This window comes from Mauremys reevesii, linkage group 9, assembly GCF_016161935.1.
Source record: "Mauremys reevesii isolate NIE-2019 linkage group 9, ASM1616193v1, whole genome shotgun sequence".
Taxonomy (NCBI): domain Eukaryota; kingdom Metazoa; phylum Chordata; order Testudines; family Geoemydidae; genus Mauremys; species Mauremys reevesii.
Window position 1 is genome coordinate 36,903,485 of NC_052631.1, and position 21,760 is coordinate 36,925,244.

General features: G+C 39.9%; 1 protein-coding gene across 3 annotated transcripts in view; it reads left to right on the top strand.

The window, feature by feature from the left end:
• PAX3 (paired box 3) overlaps positions 1-20,509 on the top strand; it is a 201,474-nt gene extending 180,965 nt beyond the window's left edge. For all 3 annotated transcript variants that reach the window (XM_039489291.1, XM_039489292.1, XM_039489293.1), the window contains 4 exons: positions 4,942-5,107; positions 6,290-6,504; positions 18,267-18,513; positions 19,062-20,509. In XM_039489291.1, coding sequence (XP_039345225.1) covers positions 4,942-5,107; positions 6,290-6,504; positions 18,267-18,513; positions 19,062-19,096 — 663 coding nt within the window. In that variant the 3' untranslated portion in view covers positions 19,097-20,509. The remainder of the gene's footprint in view (positions 1-4,941; positions 5,108-6,289; positions 6,505-18,266; positions 18,514-19,061) is intronic.
• The last annotated feature ends 1,251 nt before the right edge of the window (positions 20,510-21,760 follow it).

Here is a 21,760-nt window from a genome sequence, read left to right on the forward strand (position 1 = left end):
TAACATATGCTTTGGATGTATGTTATGTGGCAGCCTGATTGTGCATCACTTTTGCTTGCACAAACAATTCACGGTGGTAGTGACTATTCTACATGTCACACTACAATACTCAGTGCTTAGGGCCTGCTCTCCCATTGATCAGTTCCTGCATTGATCCTTTGCCTGCTATTACTTGTGAGGGCTAGTTACACTGTATAATCAAAATGTAAAATAGCTGAGTCGCTGGCGTTTTGGTTCTACCAGATGTTATGGTGCAAAATGGACAATGTTAACATTTGGTGATAATTATTGTGCTCATAGCAGAGGAGTAAGGAAAGAATGCAAAGGCATTATAGGCTCTCCTAGATCTGAGGAAGTAATTGATTATATAGGGACTTTCACATAAGTTAAGTCAAAAGAATGGGAAACATACTAGTTTTCTGATGTGATGTATTGATGCTGTTTGAACTGCTCTGTGAATGAAGAAAGAGTTTCCAGTGTGTTTGCTTGTGATGGTGTGATTTTTGTTAAGCCTTGGGGCTGATTTACTGCTGTGTTACTCCCGTTTTGCACCATCTAACTCTACTGATTTCAATGGAGTTACACAGTGGAAAACTGGAGTAACACAGTTGTAAATCAGGTCTCCAGTGGTTACATATATAGTAAGGATCTAGCTCAGGGGTCGGCAACCTTTGGCCCGTGGCCTGCCAGGGCAAGCACCCTGGCAGGCCGGGCCAGTTTGTTTACCTGCCACGTCCTCAGGTTCGGCTAATCGCAGCCCCGCCAGTGGCCATGGTTCACCGCTCCAAGCCAATGGGGGCTGCAGGAAGAGGTGTGGGCTGAGGGATGTATGGGAGCTGCGATTGGCAGAACCTGCGGACGTGGCAGGTAAACAAACCCGCCTGGCCGGGCAGGGTGCTTACCCTGGCAGCCCGCGTGCCAAAGGTTGCTGATCCCTGACCTAGATAATATTTGTGAGCATGTTTACTTTGTCTTGAATTTTTCTGAAGTCAGCTGACACTATAGGAAATTCTAAAATCTATAGCCTAATAGTAAAAGTTGTCATGCTACAATATCCCAGGTTATGGGTTCAAAACATCAGTGTGCTCATTTTTAAAAATTAAGGACCGTTTGTACTGAGCTTATTAGTGCCTTAACTTGTGGGACCTCATTCTCCTCTCTCACTAATTTTGTACTGTTGTAACTCCATTTATTTCATTGTGGTTACTCCTGATTTACACCAGCATGAGTGCAAAGAGAATCAGGCAAGCAGTTTCTATATAATTCTAAAATGGTTAATAGTTAGTACATTACATATAAAATGCATCATAATAAAACTGGCCCTTCATATGCAACGTTATAAACACCATCTTCTAGTCTAGTCCATACAGTCTTGTGGCTTGATGTAAAAGTCACAATGAGATTTACAAAGAAAGTCAAATTTGAAAATATATATTTGTTTGTTAATTTTAAACTGTTTGATTTGTAAATTCATAGAGCTGAAATTTATGAACTAAAACTCCACATCTATTTAACATCTGACTAAACACTAGATGGCTTTAGTTAAATTCCTCTTCACTAAGTGGAAGTTCTGCCAGTACTGCTCACTAGATTATGCAAAATCAATTTTCATAGATATTACCCAATAAAACAGCTGCCCCAATGTAGCATGTCCCAATTAAGTAGAATTACAGTAGTAATATTTTAGGCCCTGACAGGATCTATGCAGATTGGCTCCTGCACCTATGTAGAGCCCCACAGAAGTCAGTGGAGTGGCATGTCGGTAGATCCATGGGAATATCCATTTGCAGGATCAAGACCTTACACTGTAAGTTTGTCAAAGCATTGTAAGCAGTCAAAAAGGCTAACAGTATGTTAGCATCTATTAGGAAAGGGGTAAAAAAAAAAGACAGAAAATATCATAATGCCACTTTAGAAATCCATGATGTGCCCACACCTTGAATATTGCATGCAGTTCTGGTCGCCCCATCTCAGAAAAAATATAGTGGAACTGGAAATGGTTCAGAGAAGGGCAACAAAGATGATCAAGGATACAGAACAGCTTCCATATGAGGATAGACAAAAAGATTAGGGCTGTTCTGATTAGAAAAGAGTCGACTAAGAGGGATATTATAGGTCTATCAAATCATGAGTGATGTGGAAAAAGTGAATAGAGAGTATTATTTACTCTCTCACACAATACATGGCTGACCTCAGGCACAATGGAACTCTCTACAACAAGGATAAAGCTTGTCTGACGGGGAGAAAGAGCTTTCTCTGGGGTCAGTCCAGAACTGGAACAAACTCCCACAAATCTCACCAAACCTTCTGTTCCAAGTGGAAGGCACCTTTCTTCGACGTGCATTCTCTAACAGAAACACAGAGCAGTGTGTGTATTTAAAAGAGAAACCGAAAAAGAACAAAACCTAAACTGCACACACATTTCTCCCTAACCCTCCCTCCCACCCACGGGGGAAGGAGAGGATGAGGGAGAAAACAAACCACATGGTAGACATTTGTCACATTTCTTAACATGATACTGGAAGAAGGTCAGATGCTACGGAGTTGAGGGCAATAGAAGAACATATATGGAATAGAACTGAACTATTCTAGGATCTTTCTCCTTCCCTTTCCTCTATAAAATGGAGTTGATACCCACCTCACAGTGATGTTGTAGAGCTCAATGTTTATAAAACGTGTTAAGATCTTCAGATAACCTGGTGACCTGAGGAAGGGAGAGTTGTGCATAAGGTGCTGGTTAGTGAATGATTGGGGGAAGGGTGTCAGTCATAGCTTGTGTGTAGGCGACGCTGCTACCCATTGCCTCCTCAGCCCCATTTCTCTTTTCCAGTCCCCATTTCTCTTTCCCTTCCATGCTTCCCCCAGGGCTCTTCTTCAGAGCTACCTCACTCCATCTTCTCCCTCTTGAAAACCATTTCTCTTCCACAAGGTACCACATCTGCTTTATGCAGCTGCAGGGGCAACAAAAAGTAAATGTTTTATTGTGGGACTGATGAGGTAATTAAAGGGGTTCAGAAGAGAGTGAATAAATATGTGACTCTGGAGGAAGAGAAAGATGGGGGAAAGAAATTGGTCAGGGCTTAAGCAGTCTGGAGGATAGGAAGAAGAGTCCAAAACTGGTGGATCTGGGTCTGCCCTGACTACTATTCACCAAATAATCCTCTCTTTATCCATTGACTCCTTGCCTGTTCAAGGAGGCCCCAGCAATAACACTATGGCCTTTGGGTTGTTCCAGAAGGGAAAGCGCCATGTGCAACAGAAATAAGGAGGGGTGCCTGCAGAGGAGGTGGAAAAGAGGTTCCATCAGTCCCCCTAGCCAAAATATCAGTCCAGCTCTGTGCGATGCTGTGAAACTGGGAAAGATACACCGAAACACTCAACACCGGCAGAAGAAGGGTCTATATGGGGCCAGTTCTCATTATACAGTGGCACAGCCACCCAATTTGAAGTCAAATGGCTTTGTATAGTCTCAGAGTGATGCCTGTGGAGCAACATATGTCGGACAGACAGAGGGCATGATGACCCAAACCTACCCAAGTGCTATTATGTCCCTTAGAATGCAGGATGCTTGAGAGGTGCAACACGGTAGTGTCTTTCAGACATTGTATAGCATTATGTTTTCTGGCCACAAATCATGTCACTCCTAGAAAGCTGATTTGTATTATTTAGATCGGTGGTTCCCAACCTGGTCTGTAGAGCACTTGGTGGTGGTCAGTGATGAGCTGGCTGGTCACATGGGTATAATCTGCTCCTTGTTACCACCAGCTAAATTATATTTAAAAATAGCTAAACATAAATTAGACATTGTCTTAATATTAATTTTCCATGGAGTAATTGGTGCAGTTGCTGCAGGACTAGTATGTGATTGTGAGCGAGAAGGCGGGCAGTCTGCGTAAATATAAATGGGAGGGTAGACGGCTGTGAGATAATATTCCTCTTAAGATGTGATCCACACTGAAAATGTTGGAGTGTCTCTGATCGAGAAATAGGGCCAGAGTCTCACCTGGTATAAATCAGCATAGCTCCACTGAAGTCACATCAGCCCTGGCCCATTACATTTTTTAACCATAAAAGAGAACTACATTTGTCATAACTAATAACATACAATATATTTCTGACTAAGTAACAAGATTCTGCTTTTTATTTCTCGCCGGTATTCCACTATAAGTAGGTCACGGAGAACTTGGAACATGAATTGAAGATGGTTTGTGTGGAATTACTGTGTTTATTGAAGAAAAGTAGATTTCTAGATATGATATGCATAGCTAATCCTAAATAATAGCTGGCTTGTGTCTCACACTGGAAACAAATTTCAAGAATGGTTCTATGTGAAAATATGATCCAGAGTTATGGAGTGTTAGGGTGAGGTGCTGCGTGCATACGAGAGTGCATTAAAAGCTGCTAGGAGGGACTGATTTAATTTGTGTACAAAGGACTGTGGTGTTCACATTCCATGTTTAAAGTTCTATTCTGTATAGGTTATTGTACTGCCTTCATCACTATAGCATCTGAGTGCCTTCCAAGAGTGCATTAAACGGCAAGACTAACATCTGTCATGTTAGGCACTTAAATATATATTTAAGCATCTAAATAAGGGGGAATTGCACGTGCTCATGAGACTTATTTAGTTGTCACCATATGGCTATAGGTACCTAACTTTAATCACCCAAGTTTGAAAATAGTAGGTTAAATGAATTGGCAGAGGAGGAAGTGTCTGACATGGAATGTAGGAGTTCTTGACTCTCAGTCCTGTATTCAGGCCACTAGATCAAGTAATGTTCTGTCATGGACTTATTTCATTGCCATGAAGATTGACTTGTGTGGTAGATATGGAGCTTTTAGCTTCTTTTCAAATGCAAAATACATTAAAAAGTACTGTTATTTCTAATGTGCCTATGTTAAATGTACAAAATCAAATGTACCTAATTAAAACATTTGTAGGTCTGGTTTAGTAACCGTCGTGCTAGATGGAGGAAACAGGCGGGGGCCAATCAACTGATGGCTTTCAACCACTTGATCCCAGGAGGATTCCCACCCACTGCCATGCCAACCTTGCCAACATACCAGCTGTCTGAGCCCTCCTATCAACCCACCTCCATACCACAAGGTACGGTAGGGGACAGATGTTTCATTTAAACGGCGTTATCCGTCATTTTCCATGTAAACCCACTTTAGAAACATTCTATTCTTCAAAGTTTGAAAATGGTTTGGATGAATGTAGGCCTCAAGCCAGCAAAACTCTTAAATTGAACATGTGACTGTTCCCATTGGCTTCACTAGCTTGTGGCCTGATTGCCTATGAATGGTGCCAGTGCCAGACTGACAGCCTTAGCTTGGAGACTGAAGTCCCCTATCCCTGGGAGAGGTACAGCATTGGCAGGGGTTGTGCAAATGTACCCATCCTCTTCCACCATTATGTCTCAACTCTGCCATGTCCCAGTGCATGGTGGAGGATAGGTCGTCAATTACTATGTTCATTCAATCTTCTCTATTGCTAGTGACAACTGCCAACTGGAAATTTTTATGCCTGATATGTGTCCAGTAGGAATTGGACTGAAGTCGCCAACCACCTCACACATGTACTGAATAGCCATCAGATGATGATAAGTTCCAGTTGCTACTAAAGAGGGGGTCCCAAACTTATTGATGGTTTGGGAAAAATGGAACTTAGATACAGGCTACTTTTGATTTTGATCTTTCAAAGGCAAAACCTGTCTGATAGGGTATTATAAAACCAGCTTCCTGCCTCCCAAAGCTTTGTCTATTGTAGAAGTGGGAGAAATCTGCAACTTTTTATCTAAGCCTCCTGCCTGCTAAACATCAGTGGTTTGGTTAAAATAAGATCTGGATCCAAACCAGTGGCGGATAGTTTTACCAAACCAAAATCTGACTAGGGAAATTTTGGAACCCCCCCCCAACTTGTCTGATTACTAGTCACTACCAACCTGGGCTGAATTCCTACTGATGAACTGGGGAGGAAAGAATATATCCTGTCCATTAGAAGAGCATATGCCCATTAAGCTTCATGTGAGAATCACATCTGCATGTAACTTTCACAATGTAAATGTGTCATGTAGGTCTGACAGAGGCTTATGTCATGTTTTGTTTCATGGTTTTTTTTTTTCCTCCTGGCCAGTTAAATATTGAGTAATGTTAAATATTCACCTTTGGTTTGGCTAATATTTACCTGCAAGTCCTGATCAGTTCTTCTCAGTGTTGAACTTTACACTGTGAATTTATGTCAGAAAACTGTGTGGAAAATGTATAAATGTGTTCCTTTCCCTTCTAGCTGTGTCTGATCCAAGCAGTACAGTCCACAGACCTCAGCCGCTTCCTCCAAGCACTGTACACCAAAGCAGCCTCCCTTCAAATCCAGAGAGCAGCTCTGCGTATTGCCTACCCAGCACCAGGCATGGATTTTCCAGCTATACAGACAGCTTTGTGCCTCCATCCGGGCCCTCAAATCCCATGAACCCTGCCATTGGCAATGGCCTTTCACCTCAGGTCAGTCCTGTGTTTTCAGACAGAGGATTTGCTGTATACCAGAACCAAAGAATCTATTCCCCGAGGCCATAGTATAATGAATTGCCAAATTTAAACCATAATGTATTCTTTATACAAGCCACATGATTTCAGTTTGCTAGCTTCCTTTTTTTTCTACTCGCTGCATCAAAACTCATAGCTTATCTCATAGCGTATCACATTTCATGTGATTTATAAAGTAATTGTGCACACTTCATGTTTACATTCTGTTATCAAGCATTAGTACTGTGCCACTATTTTCCTTGAGATCCATTCCTGGGCAAAGAAAGTTCAACAAAGGTGATCTTGTCTTGTCTAATCAGCTTTTTATGAATACAATGCCTTTTTGAGAGACTATAGGAGTTTTACAAAATGGCCCTAGAAGTAGCAGAGAAGTTATAGTGGGAGAGGCGCAGCTGATGAGCAGTACACATTGGGATGAGCTATAATCAAGTTATAAATACATAAATTAAGAGACTTACCATTCTTGGGAAATATATAAATGCTCAAATGCCATAATTGTTTTTCTAATTTGCGTGAGGTTTTCTTAGGAGATCATGTTAATAAATTGCCTTGATAATTGAGTGTCAAAAGGTTGGTTAAATTTCCTACAAGTGGCATCTGTCTGCAGTTGACATTATTAGCAATTGCTTAAATATACAGTACTTTAGTTTATTAGTGTGAGCTTCGCCCAGGTGTTTGGAAGAGCTGTCCACTAAATTCTGAGAAATGTCACAAAGGGGATGCAATCTATAATTACAATCAGGAATCTCTTCAGGCCTGAGAGTGAGAGTTTTAACAGCTTTATCATCTTTCTACCCTTTTTTCCTCTCAGTGGTTAGAAAAACAGAGAGAAGCTCAGAATGACACAAATGAAAAGTGAAAAGACAATTATACTCAATTACACACTAATCACTGACTATCACCACTGCCTAAGCAGTAAGAGGGCATTCTAATAGGCAGAAAATGAGATTTTAATGGCACAAAGGGTGGCCAAAATAACGACTCATATATCTTTGCCTCCTTCATTTTCTTCAACTTGTGGTTTGCATCTCGGGAATACAGTTCCTGGTTCCTGCATAACGGTGATAACTCTATGCAGCTGAAAAGTTCAAAGGCATCGGAGTTGAAAAGAATGAATAGCAAAGGCAATGAAATAAACATTTTTGCCTAAAGGCAAAAGTTCATAAACCCTTTTTTTGTAACAGTAAATGTAATTAAGTTTCATAGATTCCTATAGCACATAGTGGAATACAAAACTTTGTGGCTTTAAAACCTCAGTAGAAAAATACCAACATAAAAACAAATGGATGTACTTCCAACAAGACTTTAATGAATTTTGTTTTGAAGAATCCTAATTTCTAAATGCAATCTCCAACAAAAGGCATGACATTATATTAGTGGTTTCATTCTTTTAAATGACCAGATTCATAGTATGCAAGGCTTCCATAATTTAGACATAAAAATCTTTCCAGGGTTCCGAGTTAATCCATCAGAGGCAGTTTTCAACGTCATTTTCAGTGTAAGTCAGTTCTAGCTATCAAGAAGTGTTATTTTTTTCCTTTCGAAAAGCTTTTATTCACTGTGATATGAAAGTTAAGTATTACATTGAAGAAGTCCTGTGACATTTTGGTAAAGTGAGATCATTACCAAAAGGAATTGGTGGGACAAGTTTTCACGCCCAATATCTTATGGTGACCATCCTGTAATCAAAAGGAGATCTTAAAACTGATAAAACAGACACAAATAGTTTCTGTGATCTCCAATTCTTGGAACCCAGCCCTGATTCAGCGGTCACAATTGTCTTCATATTATGAAAGTTGGTCTGTGCTCTTTAGCATTCCCCTGCCTTCCCCCATCCCAGTGCTTAGAACAGAGATTGGCAACATTTGGCATGCGGCCCACCAGGATAAGCATCCTGGTGGGCCAGGCCAGTTTGTTTACCTGCCATGTCTGCAGGTTTGGCCGATCGCGGCTCCCACTGGCTGTGGTTCGCCGCTGTAGGCCAATGGGGGCTGCGGGAAGCAGCGTGGGCCGAGGGATGTGCTGGCCGCTGCTTCCTGCCACCCCCATTGGCCTAGGATGGCGAACAGCGGTCAGTGGGAGCCATGATTGGCCAAACCTGTGGATGCCATAGGTAAATAAACTGGCCCGGCCCGCCAGGGTACTTACCCTGGCGGGCCGCATGCCAAAGGTTGCCGATCCCTGCCTTAGAAATTCTAGCCCTGCTTTGCACCTTTACCATGGGCCATAGAGGGAAGTTGGTCAATAGAAAAGAGTGCTGATGTCATTTGTTCATCACTTGAACATGCTCAGTCACATCCATTCAAGTGGAGAGAGCTTTTGGAAGTTTATTGGCCTCAGTATGAAAATGTTTCAAGTTAAACAAATGCTGAAGAAGACCCTCAGACAGCATGGCAAAAAATGTTTAGACAGAGCTGGCCTTTGGGCCGTGTTAAACTCATGGCTCTGGGACCCCCAGATTTAGGAGAAGCTGAGCCCTCATGTTGTCATAAGTCAATCTCTGTCCCTTTTGCTGGCCAGAATCACCCTGAAGATATAAATTGCCCTAAACCAATTGCTGGAGTTGAAAGGAACAAGCAGCTGGGTTCCACTTCTGCAGCAGGAGGCTCCAAGGGATGCCAGACACACACTGGTAATAAATAAAATATCAGTTAAATTGGGGGGGGTGTCCCAAATAATAATTTTGCCAATCCTCCCCCAAATCCTTGGTTCAACCCTCCACTGAGTTCTTTGCTCCTGGTGGACAGGAAATAATCATGTCTGGAGTGAGATGGCAATAAAAATTGTTTCTCAAGCCTGTCCAAAAATTCTAAAGCCAATTCTGCAATTAGGATTTGATCAAAGAAAAGGTAATGGGAAATTTCCCAGGGAGACACAAGCCCTAAGTTGGTAGAGCTGGGAGTGAGAAAAGGTTTTTAATGAGAAATCAGGAGCTTCTTTCCTTGCTGGGGGATTTTGACCCTACTGAATCTGTGTAGTGGTGATGATGTCTACAACTATGACTATCTCCCTCTAGCAAGCACTATAGAAAAACTATATACAAAACACAGCTGAATTTATGGTGAATTATTTCAAGGAAGAAGAAAAAAATTACACTCTCCCTCTGGAGAGATCTTTTGTGGTAAATAGAGTCCAGTGATATATACAGGAAAGACTGGTATTAAGATTCACAGGACCTGATTCTCAGATGATGTAAAACACCATAGCTCCATTGACTTCAGTTTATACCAGGTGAGACTCTGGCCCACAGTTCTCTGAACTCATTTTATTTTGATGCAGGGTATTCCATTTCTATTTTTGCTCCTGAGCCTACTGACAATTAAGTTTCTGGTTTAGGACAAACATTGTAGTCAAATTGAGATCAAAGGGGGGAACATTACAAGAGGTGCTACGGTGCTATAGTTTTGTTATTGTTTGTTCATTTTCTCACTGTAGTAACAAACTTTAATCAGAAGCTTGCATGTGTCTGCATATTTTTTTGCGGGGAGGGTGAAAGGATGGAATGTCAGGATCCAATACACCTGGCTTCCTGTGCTAGTTACTCTCTGGAAAATAAGATAAAGGTTTATGTGTGCAAGTTTAAAACAAAGAGAGGAGTGGGAAGTCCTAACTGTCTTCTTAGCATTCAGCACTTTCAGAACAAAGAGATGGTCTGCAGAACTCATCAGGGTGATTGAGTATTGGTCTGCTAAGTCTGTTTTACCCATTATTACCTGGCTGTGGTGAGAAATCCTCTATGTTATAGACTTACAAAGGGTTGATCTTTATAGAAACAAGGCAGTGATTAATAGTGCAGGGAATTGGTGTTAAGTATTGTCCTTGTTTGCATTTTACAAAAAAAAAAAAATCCATCTCTGCCAGTGGAGCTTTTTAAGTATAATGTCAGAATTGAGATTATTAGTGTGTAATGTATGTAAATTGCATATTTTGTGTTGGCTATGCCTATTATGCAGCTTCTTGGTTTTCATGCATATATTTATTGGAATATTGTAGTTCCCTTTCAAATTAAATTTCAATTGCTCAATGCATTTTCTTTTGACAAACATTTGTTAATCCTGAAATTTATTAGGGAGTAGCATGTGTACAGAACTCAAGACGTTTTCTGATTTGGCATGTCATTTTCAGATCATGGCATTAACAATTACCTCAGATTCTTCAGATGTAAGGCAATGACTTTTTGTCAAAACATGTTTCTTTCAATTGAAGGTGTATGGTCTTACTACAGATCTGATTATTACAAAGATAGGATTTCATCATTTTAATTTTTTTTATATAAGTTGAGGAAAAAAATCTCTCTCAGTGTGGCATGGGAATCCCTTGACCTTTTCTTGTTCTCTTTATAAATGTAAAGGCAATAAAGTTTACCCACATCCATGTGGTTCAGGCAGTTCCCGTTTCTAAAGAGTGCTGTTTCAGAAGCTATTTGGGCTCAGATCCAGACACAAGAATATTTTTATTGTTGTTGTTCATCAGGCCACTCCTTTTCTACATTTACAAATCCACATAGGTTACAAAGCCTTAAATATCCACTGTTAAAAGAAAAACATCAAGGAGTCTGATGGCACCTTAAAGACTAACAGATTTATTTGGGCATAAGTTTTCGTGGGTAAAAAACCTCTCCTCTTCAGTTGCATCTGAAGAAGTGAGGTTTTTTTACACACGAAAGCTTATGCCCAAATAAATCTGTTAGTCTTTAAGGTGGCACCAGACTCTTTGTTGTTTTTGTGGATACAGACTAACACAGCTACCTTCTGATACTTGACACTGTTAAAAGCTTTAACCACTAAGAACCAGACGAACAGGTCCTACTAAACCCTCACTTCCCAAAAGTGGGTCACACTAATAGAATTGGAGACTGTATGTGGTGTCCTTTCACGGTGGTAAATGCATTGGTTGTGTTAGTTGCACAGTTGCATCAGAGGGCACAGTGCCCTCCAGCATACTTATCAGTTCTCACACTTTAACTGGCACTCAACAATATTCTGAAGTAAAACTACAACCTTTCCCTTAAACAGCATTGAACATTAGAGCTGTTTCACAGCTTCTTCTTGGAATGTCCAAACATTTCATTGTCTAAACCAAAGAATTATTCGGTAACCCTTTCAATGAGGCCTGGTGCTCTCTTGGATGACTGTGTTCTGTATGAGTGCACTTGGTTTTTATCAGCTCAAGACATGTCAGCTATTGAATTAGGGCAGAGTTTCCCAAACTTGGGACGCCGATTGTGTAGGGAAAGCCCTTGGTGGGCCGGGCCGGTTTGTTTACCTGCCCCATCCGCAGATCTGGCCGATTGCGGCTCCCACTGGCTGCAGTTCGCTGCTCCAGGCCAATGAGAGCTGCTGGAAGCGGCGGCCAGTACGTCCCTCGGCCTGTGCCGCTTCCAGCAGCCCCCATTGGCCTGGAGCAGCGAACCGTGGCCAGTGGAGCCGCGATTGGCCAGACCTGTGGACGCGGAAGGTAAACAAACCGGCCAGCCCACCAGGGGCTTTCCCTACGCAAGCGGCTCCCAAGTTTGGGAAACACTGAATTAGGGCCTTTCAGTTAGAAGAAAGATGCACTGATGATGCTTTATTAAATTCTGTTTTTATAGGAAAAGTCAAGAACAAATAGTTGAAAACTTACATTGTCTCATTAAAATGAAATGAATAAGAACAGTGGGTTCCTTTACTATGCATAATTGCTGTAATAAAATTGTTCTACATCTGGTTGCCCACAGAAATACATTTTTTGTGTTGGATCAGTCTAGGAGAGCCTATACCAATCAAAAGCTCATGATGTGGGTCAAAAGTGGTCTTCGTTTCGAGCATTATTCAACTGGTGACCAACTGGTATGAACCAGAAGTCCTGGATTTCTTAACTAGGGAGGCAGTTTGTTCACATTGTATAATTTGTCTGAGCACGAGTTGCCTGAGAAAAGCCATAGATGTAAATAATGATGTTAAGCACATGGGGTTTTATGTTGATTTCATCATTCCGTTTCCTTAGTTTGATGGAAACAATTGGAATTTTGTGGTCTCATAATTACTATCAGACAAGCATAACATTGGCTTAATTTTTCAAAAATGCTTACTGACTTTGGATGCTTTCATTTGTGGATGCCTAACTTAAGATACCTTGAAGAGGACCTGATTGTCAGAGGGCAGGTGCTCATCACTTCTGAAAATTAGGTCTCTTGAAAGTGTCATGAGCTGACACCTGTAAATTGAAGTCCCCAAAATCACTGGTCACGTCCGAAAATTTAAGTCAGCATTATTTTTGTGTCTCAGTAACCATGAGATAATCAAATTGTAGAAAAGGTACTACAACAAAATATACCGACACTGAAATGTAGAAGTAAGATGTGACTTAATCACATTCATTTCTTGAATTTGACAATTTTCACCATGTGACAGGTCCTCAAACAATATTATATAAGATTCATTTTTGGTTGTAAACATTCCTACAACTCATCACTCACTTTATTTGGGCCATAGAGTAAGAGATTGTTCACCTCCGAACAGGGGCGGCTCTAGCCATTTTGCCGCTCCAAGCACGGCGGCACGCCGTGGGGGGCGCTCTGCCGGAGCCACGGGACCAGCGGACCCTCCGCTGGCATGTCTGCGGGAGGTCCACCGGAGCCGCCTGCTGCCCTCACGGCGCTGGCAGAGCGCCCCCCACAGCATGCCGCCCCAAGCACGTGCTTGGCGTGCTGGGGCCTGGAGCCGCCCCTGCCTCCGAAGCTTCTGATACTCTTAATCTCTACAGTTTAAAACACTCATCATTTTCTGTGTGCTAAACTTATCTCTGTCATACAATGGGCTGAAATTTTTTGCACAAAATGTTTTTCAGATGAAAAATAGATTACCCACCACAAAACAGGACTTTGCACAAAAAATTGTCAACATCTTCAAACTTTTCTGATTTTCAGTAATTATTGTGGAATATTTTAATCAATAATTTAATTAAATTGTATCAAAATATTACTGAACATTTTTGTTTACCAAGAACATGGTTTTCTGTAAATGAAATGTTTGATAATTTTAAACAATTTCAATAAAATTTTTTATTAAAAACTGTTTAAAATGTCATGAAAACTTTTGCAACTTCTTCCCCCACCCAAAAAAACTCCAACAACTAGAAAATAGTTCTGTTTTGAATTCTGTGAAAAAAGAAACAATTTTAATATTTCTCACAAAACGTATTCCTCTCCCTTCTCCTCCCATGATACCTGACATTTAGGGTAGACTCTGTCTCATATATGTGTCTGGCTGAAAGTGATCATGATCAACCAAAACAAATTTGATCCAAATTTCACATTCAGATTTTTTAAATGTTAACTTAGTTCTTTGATGCATTAAAAATCTCCTTTAAAATGTGCTCTTTTTTGATGTGATATTTTGATTCTCAGAGATTTTCTGCAGCGAAGAGTTAACAGCAGGTAATGTCATTCATCTTAGAAGCAGTTTGAAATTTTCTGTGTTAGTGATGAATGAGGGTATCTGACCCACATCTGTTTTACATTAGAATGGAACATTGCCCTGACATCGTTAGGAGCATTTGTCAAGATTCCCTGGACAGAGCTTCTGTAAATTACATGCTGCAAATGTGTCAGGGTCAGATAAGAGGATATCATTAACTCCACTAAAGTTTACTCATGATTCTGTCAGCTCAACTTAATATGTTAACTGCTAACAATTTTCCTTGAGCTGTTTCGTTAAATCTATCGTTTAGAGAAGGGTGGAAAAAAAAGTATCACTGTACCCAAGAATATTACTCATGTTCTTTTCTCATAAATCATATTAATTGCAGGTATGGTCACAAAGCATATTAAATGCAGGCATGCGTAAATGAATTAAAACACATGAGAATTTTATTATGTCTATGGTGGGTCCAACCTACTAGAATACCAACCACATTAACTGGCATAATGTTTCATTTAAATGGAATAAGCTTTATCTCAGTTTAATGGGCTTTATTTTGTTGATAATAGATACATTTTATGTAATAGTTGATAATGAACCCAGTGTTGCCTACATACTTTTAAGGCTTTTATCAGCCACTTCTACTTATAGATACTGAGGCATGACCTCAACTGGTGTGAATCTGTTGACTTCAGTGGAACTACGTTCATTCCCACAGCTGAGAATTTGTTGTAAAAAAGTGGAGAGGTTTTTTTGTGTTTTATTTGTTTTGTTTTTTGTTTTTGTTTTGAGGAAGGGGGGTGGAAATTGCTCAATAAAATGTTTCTGTCTGTTGTCCTTGTTGCAGTTCACTCTATTTATTAGAAGGAAATTTTGTCTGGAAAGAAGAATGAATTGAGAGATACATAGTCTTAGAATATAATTGTCGACAAACTATGAATTATTGTATTTTGTTATATTAACCAAAAGGCTGTGTACTCCCTGTATTCCTTATCAAGCCAAACTTGAAATCACATGCCACATAGCAAACACTTGTTTTTTAGTGTTCTACTTTAATCATGAACAATAAGCAGCATGTGGCCAAAACCTTAAGACTTGATTTTTGACCTCATTAAAATTCAGCATGAATAAGAACTGCAGCATTTGGCTCTAAAGACATAGGGCTTGAGCCAACACTCGTTTCAGTCAATGTGAATGGTTTTATTGATTGTAATGGGAGCTGAATCATGCCCATAATGAATATGTAAATAATTTGGTTTTACACATTCAGGGCCAGACCCATTGTTGGAATAAATCTGTGTAGCTCCATTTACCCTGGGGGGTGGGGGAGGAAAGGGGCGGCTCTGCTGGTTTATATCAGTGGAGGTTCTCACCTTCAGCGTCCAGACCTGGAAGTAATAGAGTGCGTCCTGTGAGGTGCTGAGCACCATCTACTCCATGGAGGGCAGTAGAAGTCGCAGCTTGCAGGATTGGACCTTTAATGGCTTTCTAATTGATTAGGTGAAAGTCATTCATGCCCTTCCTGTAACTCCTCGCATGGGTGATAAGGTCATGACACATACCATGAGAGAGACTTCTGCCTTTAGGCTACTTCCCTTATAGCTTTCAAACAGACATGACTAAAAATCTAATTATTTAGATGCTAATCAACTGCAGGATGATTCCTAAGGCTTCTGAAGAAGACATTTCTGAGAAGACAATTACAGTTCAAAATCAAATGTTTCAGCCTTGAAGACATAGTGCTGTCACTGTTGTCAAGATGGTTAAAGGCATCTGATTTATTAGGTGCATCTGCACTTGATTAGAGATGACTGACAACTTGAGTTAATCTATGGTAAATTTGGAATGAGATCCCATCTAATACCAATACATTTCAACTTTCAGTGGCTACATGGCTGGCAAAAGAGTAAATCTTCTAAAGGTGGGCCTGAACTAAAACACCAGATACAAGCACACCTGACGTTTAGAATCTGGTCCAAATCCCCATTTAAAGCCGGCTCCCTAGTGCTATAATGGGTCACACCAAAACCCTGGATAAAAACACTCCCAAACTTTGGGTTGTTCATAATTTGCATCTAGGTCCAAATGTATCTTGGGCCCCTTTCTATTGAGAACAGAAGTAGAAAAAGTCAGAACTACTTTAAGAAGTAGTTTAAGGTGATGGGCATAAACACATTCACCCAAACAGCCCTAAATATCCTCACTCAGGCAGCCAGCACATCCCTCGGCCCACGTCACTTCCCGCAGCCCCCATTGGCCTGGAGCAGCGAACTGCGGCCAGTGGGAGCTGCAATCAGCCGAACCTGCTGATGCTGCAGGTAAACAAACCGTCCCAGCAGATTTCCTTGGCAGGCCATGTGCAAGAAGTTGCCGATCCCTGGGCTACACTACAGTTGCTATTGCAGCACAGCTTTGGTGGTAGCTATGTTAATAGGAGAATTCTTCCATCCACGTTGCTGCATCTATATTGCGGGTTAGGTCATCCTAATCCCATCATGCAGAGCAGAAATTTTTCACAGCCCTGAGCAACATAGCTAGGTTGGTCTAATTTTTAAGTGTAGATTAGGCCTAAATGTGCTAGCAGAAGGGAGTAGTTCTCAGAGCTGTGCTTGTCTTTACCATATGATGTGAAAATACAGAAGTCCTTTGAAAAGAAACATACATCAAGCTATAGTACAAGGAAGAGATGTGCAGAAATAAGGGATTTAGCAGCACAAGTACAATTAATTTGTGCTCCTAAATCACTTAGGTGCTCTTGAAAAATCTCTCCCTGAACTTCCATAGGAAATTCCAGCCAGGGGATTGAATTTTTAGATACAAGTACATGTTTTCAAGCAATCTAAAGTCTTTTTTTTTTAACTGATCTTGACTTTCTGGTTAATTTCTTAACTACATTTATCTATAACACGTTACAAGAGTCATTGAAGGCTTGAAGCCAAGCTAGAAAGAGAAACACTACTGTTGTTCTTGAGGAGTGAATTGGCTAGGGAGTCTGTGGCATGACTCTGACAACAGCAAGCACTGTAACCTTTTTCTTCTATCAGAGGGATAGCCGTGTTAGTCTGTATCCACAAAAAAAAAACAAGGAGTCCGGTGGCACCTTAAAGACTAACAGATTTATTTGGGCATAAGCTTTCATGAGTAAAAACCCCATGTCTAGTATTCTTTACAGACAAGCACATGCTTCATACCAGCAGCACATGAATTACGTGCGCTCTGCCCCTAGCCAGTAGACAAACGTTTTTTTGGGTGCTAGGATCTTTCTCTGGCTCTGCATTTGGAGGGCTGCCTGTAGTATGTAGCGAACACATTGAACTGAAGTTAGTTTTTGAAGCTGAACAAATGTTAAGTAATAATTTTTTTGGGTGTCTTTGTTTGTACAGCACCTACACAGTGGGGTCCTGGGCCAGGCCGGGGGCTTTGAGGCAAATATAAATAACAATTAACTATTTTGCCCCATTGTTCAGTCAGCCCTAGAGTTTAGTTCCTGTTGGGAACTTTTCATCAACATAATTACAGATGATTTCCCCCACTCTTCTAAAGCAAAAATAAATATTTGATGAAAACAAGTTTAGAATGACGTCATGGGGGGGAAAAAGAAGAAAAAATAATGTAGATAAAGAGATGATATCTAGGGAAAAAATGGCCCCATTAGAAAAGAGGAGCTGTTTATATGGTCAAGTTGACTAGAGCAGTCAGTGGGGCTCGATTTCATGTACTACCCCATTTCAAAGCTCCTATGTTATGGTTTAAGAGCCTCAACATGGGAACCTAAGATATCCCTAATTAATTATGCATTTTTAAATTGGCCATATAAATACCTCACTCTTTTCTTATGTGGCTACTTTTACAGTTATTTCTGTTCTGCCTGCACTGTTCTTTATCAAGAATACACAATGGCTTGGGTTGGAGAATAAAGCAGGATGAAGATTTTGTGTTTACAGCATCATAAGAAAACCTGGACTGTGACCGATGATCTATTTTCTCTTTTTTCTTTTTTATCATCATCAATGAATAAACATCCATAGGAATTCCAGCTGTGACATGTGATCAGACATTTTAAGAGCATAAAAGGTGGTTTGTTTGTTTTTTGTCCCACCTATATGCCTGTACATTATTTTTCTGGAATGCCAGCCATAAGTTACTATTTAGATGCATGATGTAACTCTTTGAATTAGGAACCTGAAGTGCAGATTAAATACCAAGTAATAGATATCATGGGAAATTAAATAACAGACACTAGTTGTTCTTGCAGCTCTATATGAAATATAGTTCTTCATGCATTTTAACCTTTATTTGTTACTATACGTTTTATTTTAGGTAATGGGCCTCCTGACTAACCATGGTGGTGTACCCCACCAGCCTCAAACTGATTATGCCCTCTCACCCTTAACTGGGGGCCTAGAACCAACCACTACTGTATCAGCCAGCTGCAGTCAGAGACTAGATCATATGAAAAGTTTAGATAGCCTGCCTACATCACAGTCCTACTGCCCACCAACTTACAGCACCACCGGTTACAGTATGGACCCTGTCACAGGATACCAGTATGGACAATATGGACAAAGTGAGTACCAAGTGGCTATTTATGTTGTGCAATGACTGGGTCATATCCTTAGTAAGGTAACTATCTAGCTACAGTATATTTTTCTTCTTGTAACAAAGGAAATGGGGAGGATTGATTCTAACCTATGACTTTTTCTTTTCTTCATAATAGAACTATGTTTGCTGCTAAGATAACTGATTGTTCAAGCAAGATTTCTGCTGCATAATTATTTTCTTAAGTGATGTCAACAACATCTTGATGTTATTAATTGTTGAGACATGAAACCTGATTGCCATTAGGTAAAACATAAGGGTTGTCCAAAATGAAATAACCACTGGCATTCCAGTATTAGAAACACATGTTTTTAATGAGGTCAGCTCAAGAATCATTATAGTATATAATCCCAGATACATGGAGTTTTGTCAAACTTGTCCTAGGAATAAAAATATTAGTCCCTTTCCTTTGATATATTTGTATTAAATATGACAATGTCAACCTGTAGTTGACATTGCCCCTTACTGTGAGGTTGTCACAGCATGACTTAAAGAACTTCTTTTGCTTTCTTACAGGTGCCTTTCATTATCTGAAGCCAGATATTGCATAAATGAACTGTCCACTTCAAGTTAAAGCTTGTCTTGTTTCTGGTCTCACTCCAGTGCTTGGATGGGAGGGATCTTCTCACCAAAATGCAACCCAAGCTGGGGCAATCACAACAGAGATACAGGATCATTCTGTTCTTTTCTCCCGTCATTGCTTTCGATAGACATTTGGACATGTTGGACGTAACAGTTCAGAAGACAAAGACCAAGAGCAATAAAAAAATAAACAAATAAACAAATACAACACAGTTCAGCGTGGGCAGGTATAAAAAATGCTGAAGAATTTAAAATCACTGACTGACAAAGCATTCCATTTTTACATTGCTGAAAAAGCATGCATTGATTTGGACAAAGAAAATATTCTAAAACTTAACAGTTGAGCTCTGCAAACTCAGACTCTTGACATCCGATGCTGACTTTATTCTAACGTTAAAACTGCTCAGTTTCTGAAGCATGAGCAGGAGAACATTTTGCTTTTACACACTGGAAATTGACATCAAGAAGAAATGTCATGGTCTGTAGGAAGCTAGGATAGATGTAAAAGACTTCCAGAACAAGTTAATGGTTATCTTATCATTCTTTTGTAATCATGTTGTCAAGAAATGTCACATACAAGTTTTGCTTTACAATGAACAAGATATTGTGTAACATGAAGAAATTTTTTTGCAATTTGTGCGTGTGAAGTTTTCCTAATCCATGTTACGTTCTGAAACAAACAAGGAAAAGGAAACAACAATAACAACAACAACAACAAAACAAAGTGACTTTGATTTCCACAACTGTCTAACAATGTGCAATACTGTGTACCTCACACAAGCTTTGGGATCGTCCAAAGTGATATAGATAGAACTATATTTTTGCAGGTACTTTTATTTTTGCAGTACATATTTCATTATGATAAAATGCAGAAGTGGTGCAGTCCGCAGTACAACAGAATCTGGCTCATGAGTCATGACCATTTTCAGGAAACAATACATTTGAAATGATTACGTTTACATTCTCTTTTAGTGATGTACAGGACATGAACAGAGATGTCCGTGTATCTGACATGTACTTTTAAATTATACAGTGATAGCTAATATAGAAAAAATAATAATAGAAACCGAGGTTTACATAAGTTTGTGTTGTGACATTTTAGAATGTCAATAAATTTGTGTTTTGAAATGTTAAGAGGAACAGGAAGATGGAAGGCAGTGTTATTTATTTCTCTTTATTCTTGGAACAATGAATGAGGTAGGACACATACATTCCTTTTAGCATTAAGGACTATGAAGTAGTGAGATAGTGAGACTAGGTGTAGTACAGAGATTAGTTCACACATTGATCTTAAAAGGTGATGGAACAAAAGAAATATTATCTTTGTGTTGCAGCCTCTACCAACAACACATGTGTTGTAAAAAATGTCTTTCATGTAAAAAGTGCAGTAAATATTTACTATTTATAATGAATAAACAGTTATGAAGACTTGCAAAGCACTGATTATTTTGTCCTAAACTGTGTTATTGTGCTAAATATATTGAAATAATTTAACCTGGCTATCACAAAGGAGGGGGAGGGGGAACATGTTATCTTCAATTCAAACTGTTTTTATTATATAAGCACTCCGCACACATTTAAGACAGGACTGTCCATAGGCTGCCTATAAGCCCCGCGGGCTGTTTGAATGACTTATTACTACACTATGCGTTTTCATGTGGCATTCTGCAAAGTATGTATCCCATACTGCAGCAGGAAAGCATTGTGCTTTTGCCAGACCCGCATAAGGAGAGACAGAGGTGAGTCTGTGCCCGGGGAGGGGGCGGGGAGGGATGTAGTGTGGGGGTTTGGGTTCAGTGTGGTGCAAAGGGTAGGGTGAGGGTTCAGGTTTGGGGTAGGGGAGCAGCTCTCTTGGGATGGTTTCACAAAATGCAGAGTCTCAATTTGTAATAGTTTTGCAGTCTGTGTGCTAAAACATTTGTTCTCCGAGAGAAGAATCAATAATTCTAATTCAGTATTACACACAAGTAGATTGTAAATGCAGATTTTTTAATTGAAATTTCAAATGTATGATTTTCGTATTAATTTATTAAAAGGATTGGTCAATAAATAGAATTGCATTTTGGAAAAATGAATTTTTTACACTTCATTCAAAAAATTTCAAATTATTTAATGACTTTTTAAAAATGAAATATAACTTTATTTTAAAAATAGTATAGTTGGGGAAGTTCTCCCACTTTTCCATACTTTTTTTTTCTTTGTCTTTTATTTCACTGGAAGGTGGGGGGAATTGTAAAATAAATTGAAAAAAACTCTGGTTATTCTATATGCAAGTGGGAAACAGTGGGTGTAATTACATTCTTGCGTCTTACTATATGCTACCATTGCAGATCATAGGATCATTGGGCTGGAAAGGACCTCAAGTGGTCTAGTTCAGTCCCTTGCACTCAAGGCAGGACTAATTATTATCTGGACCATCCCAGACAGGTATTTGTCTAACTTGCTCTTAAAAATCTCCAATGACGGAGATTCCACAACCTCCCTAGGCAATTTATTCCAGTGCTTAACCGCCCCGACAGTTAAGAAGTTTTTCCTAATGTCCAACCTAAATCGCCCTTGCTGTAATTTAAGCCCATTGCTTCTTGTCCTATCCTCAGAGGTTAAAGAGAACAATTTTTCTCCCTCCTCCTTGT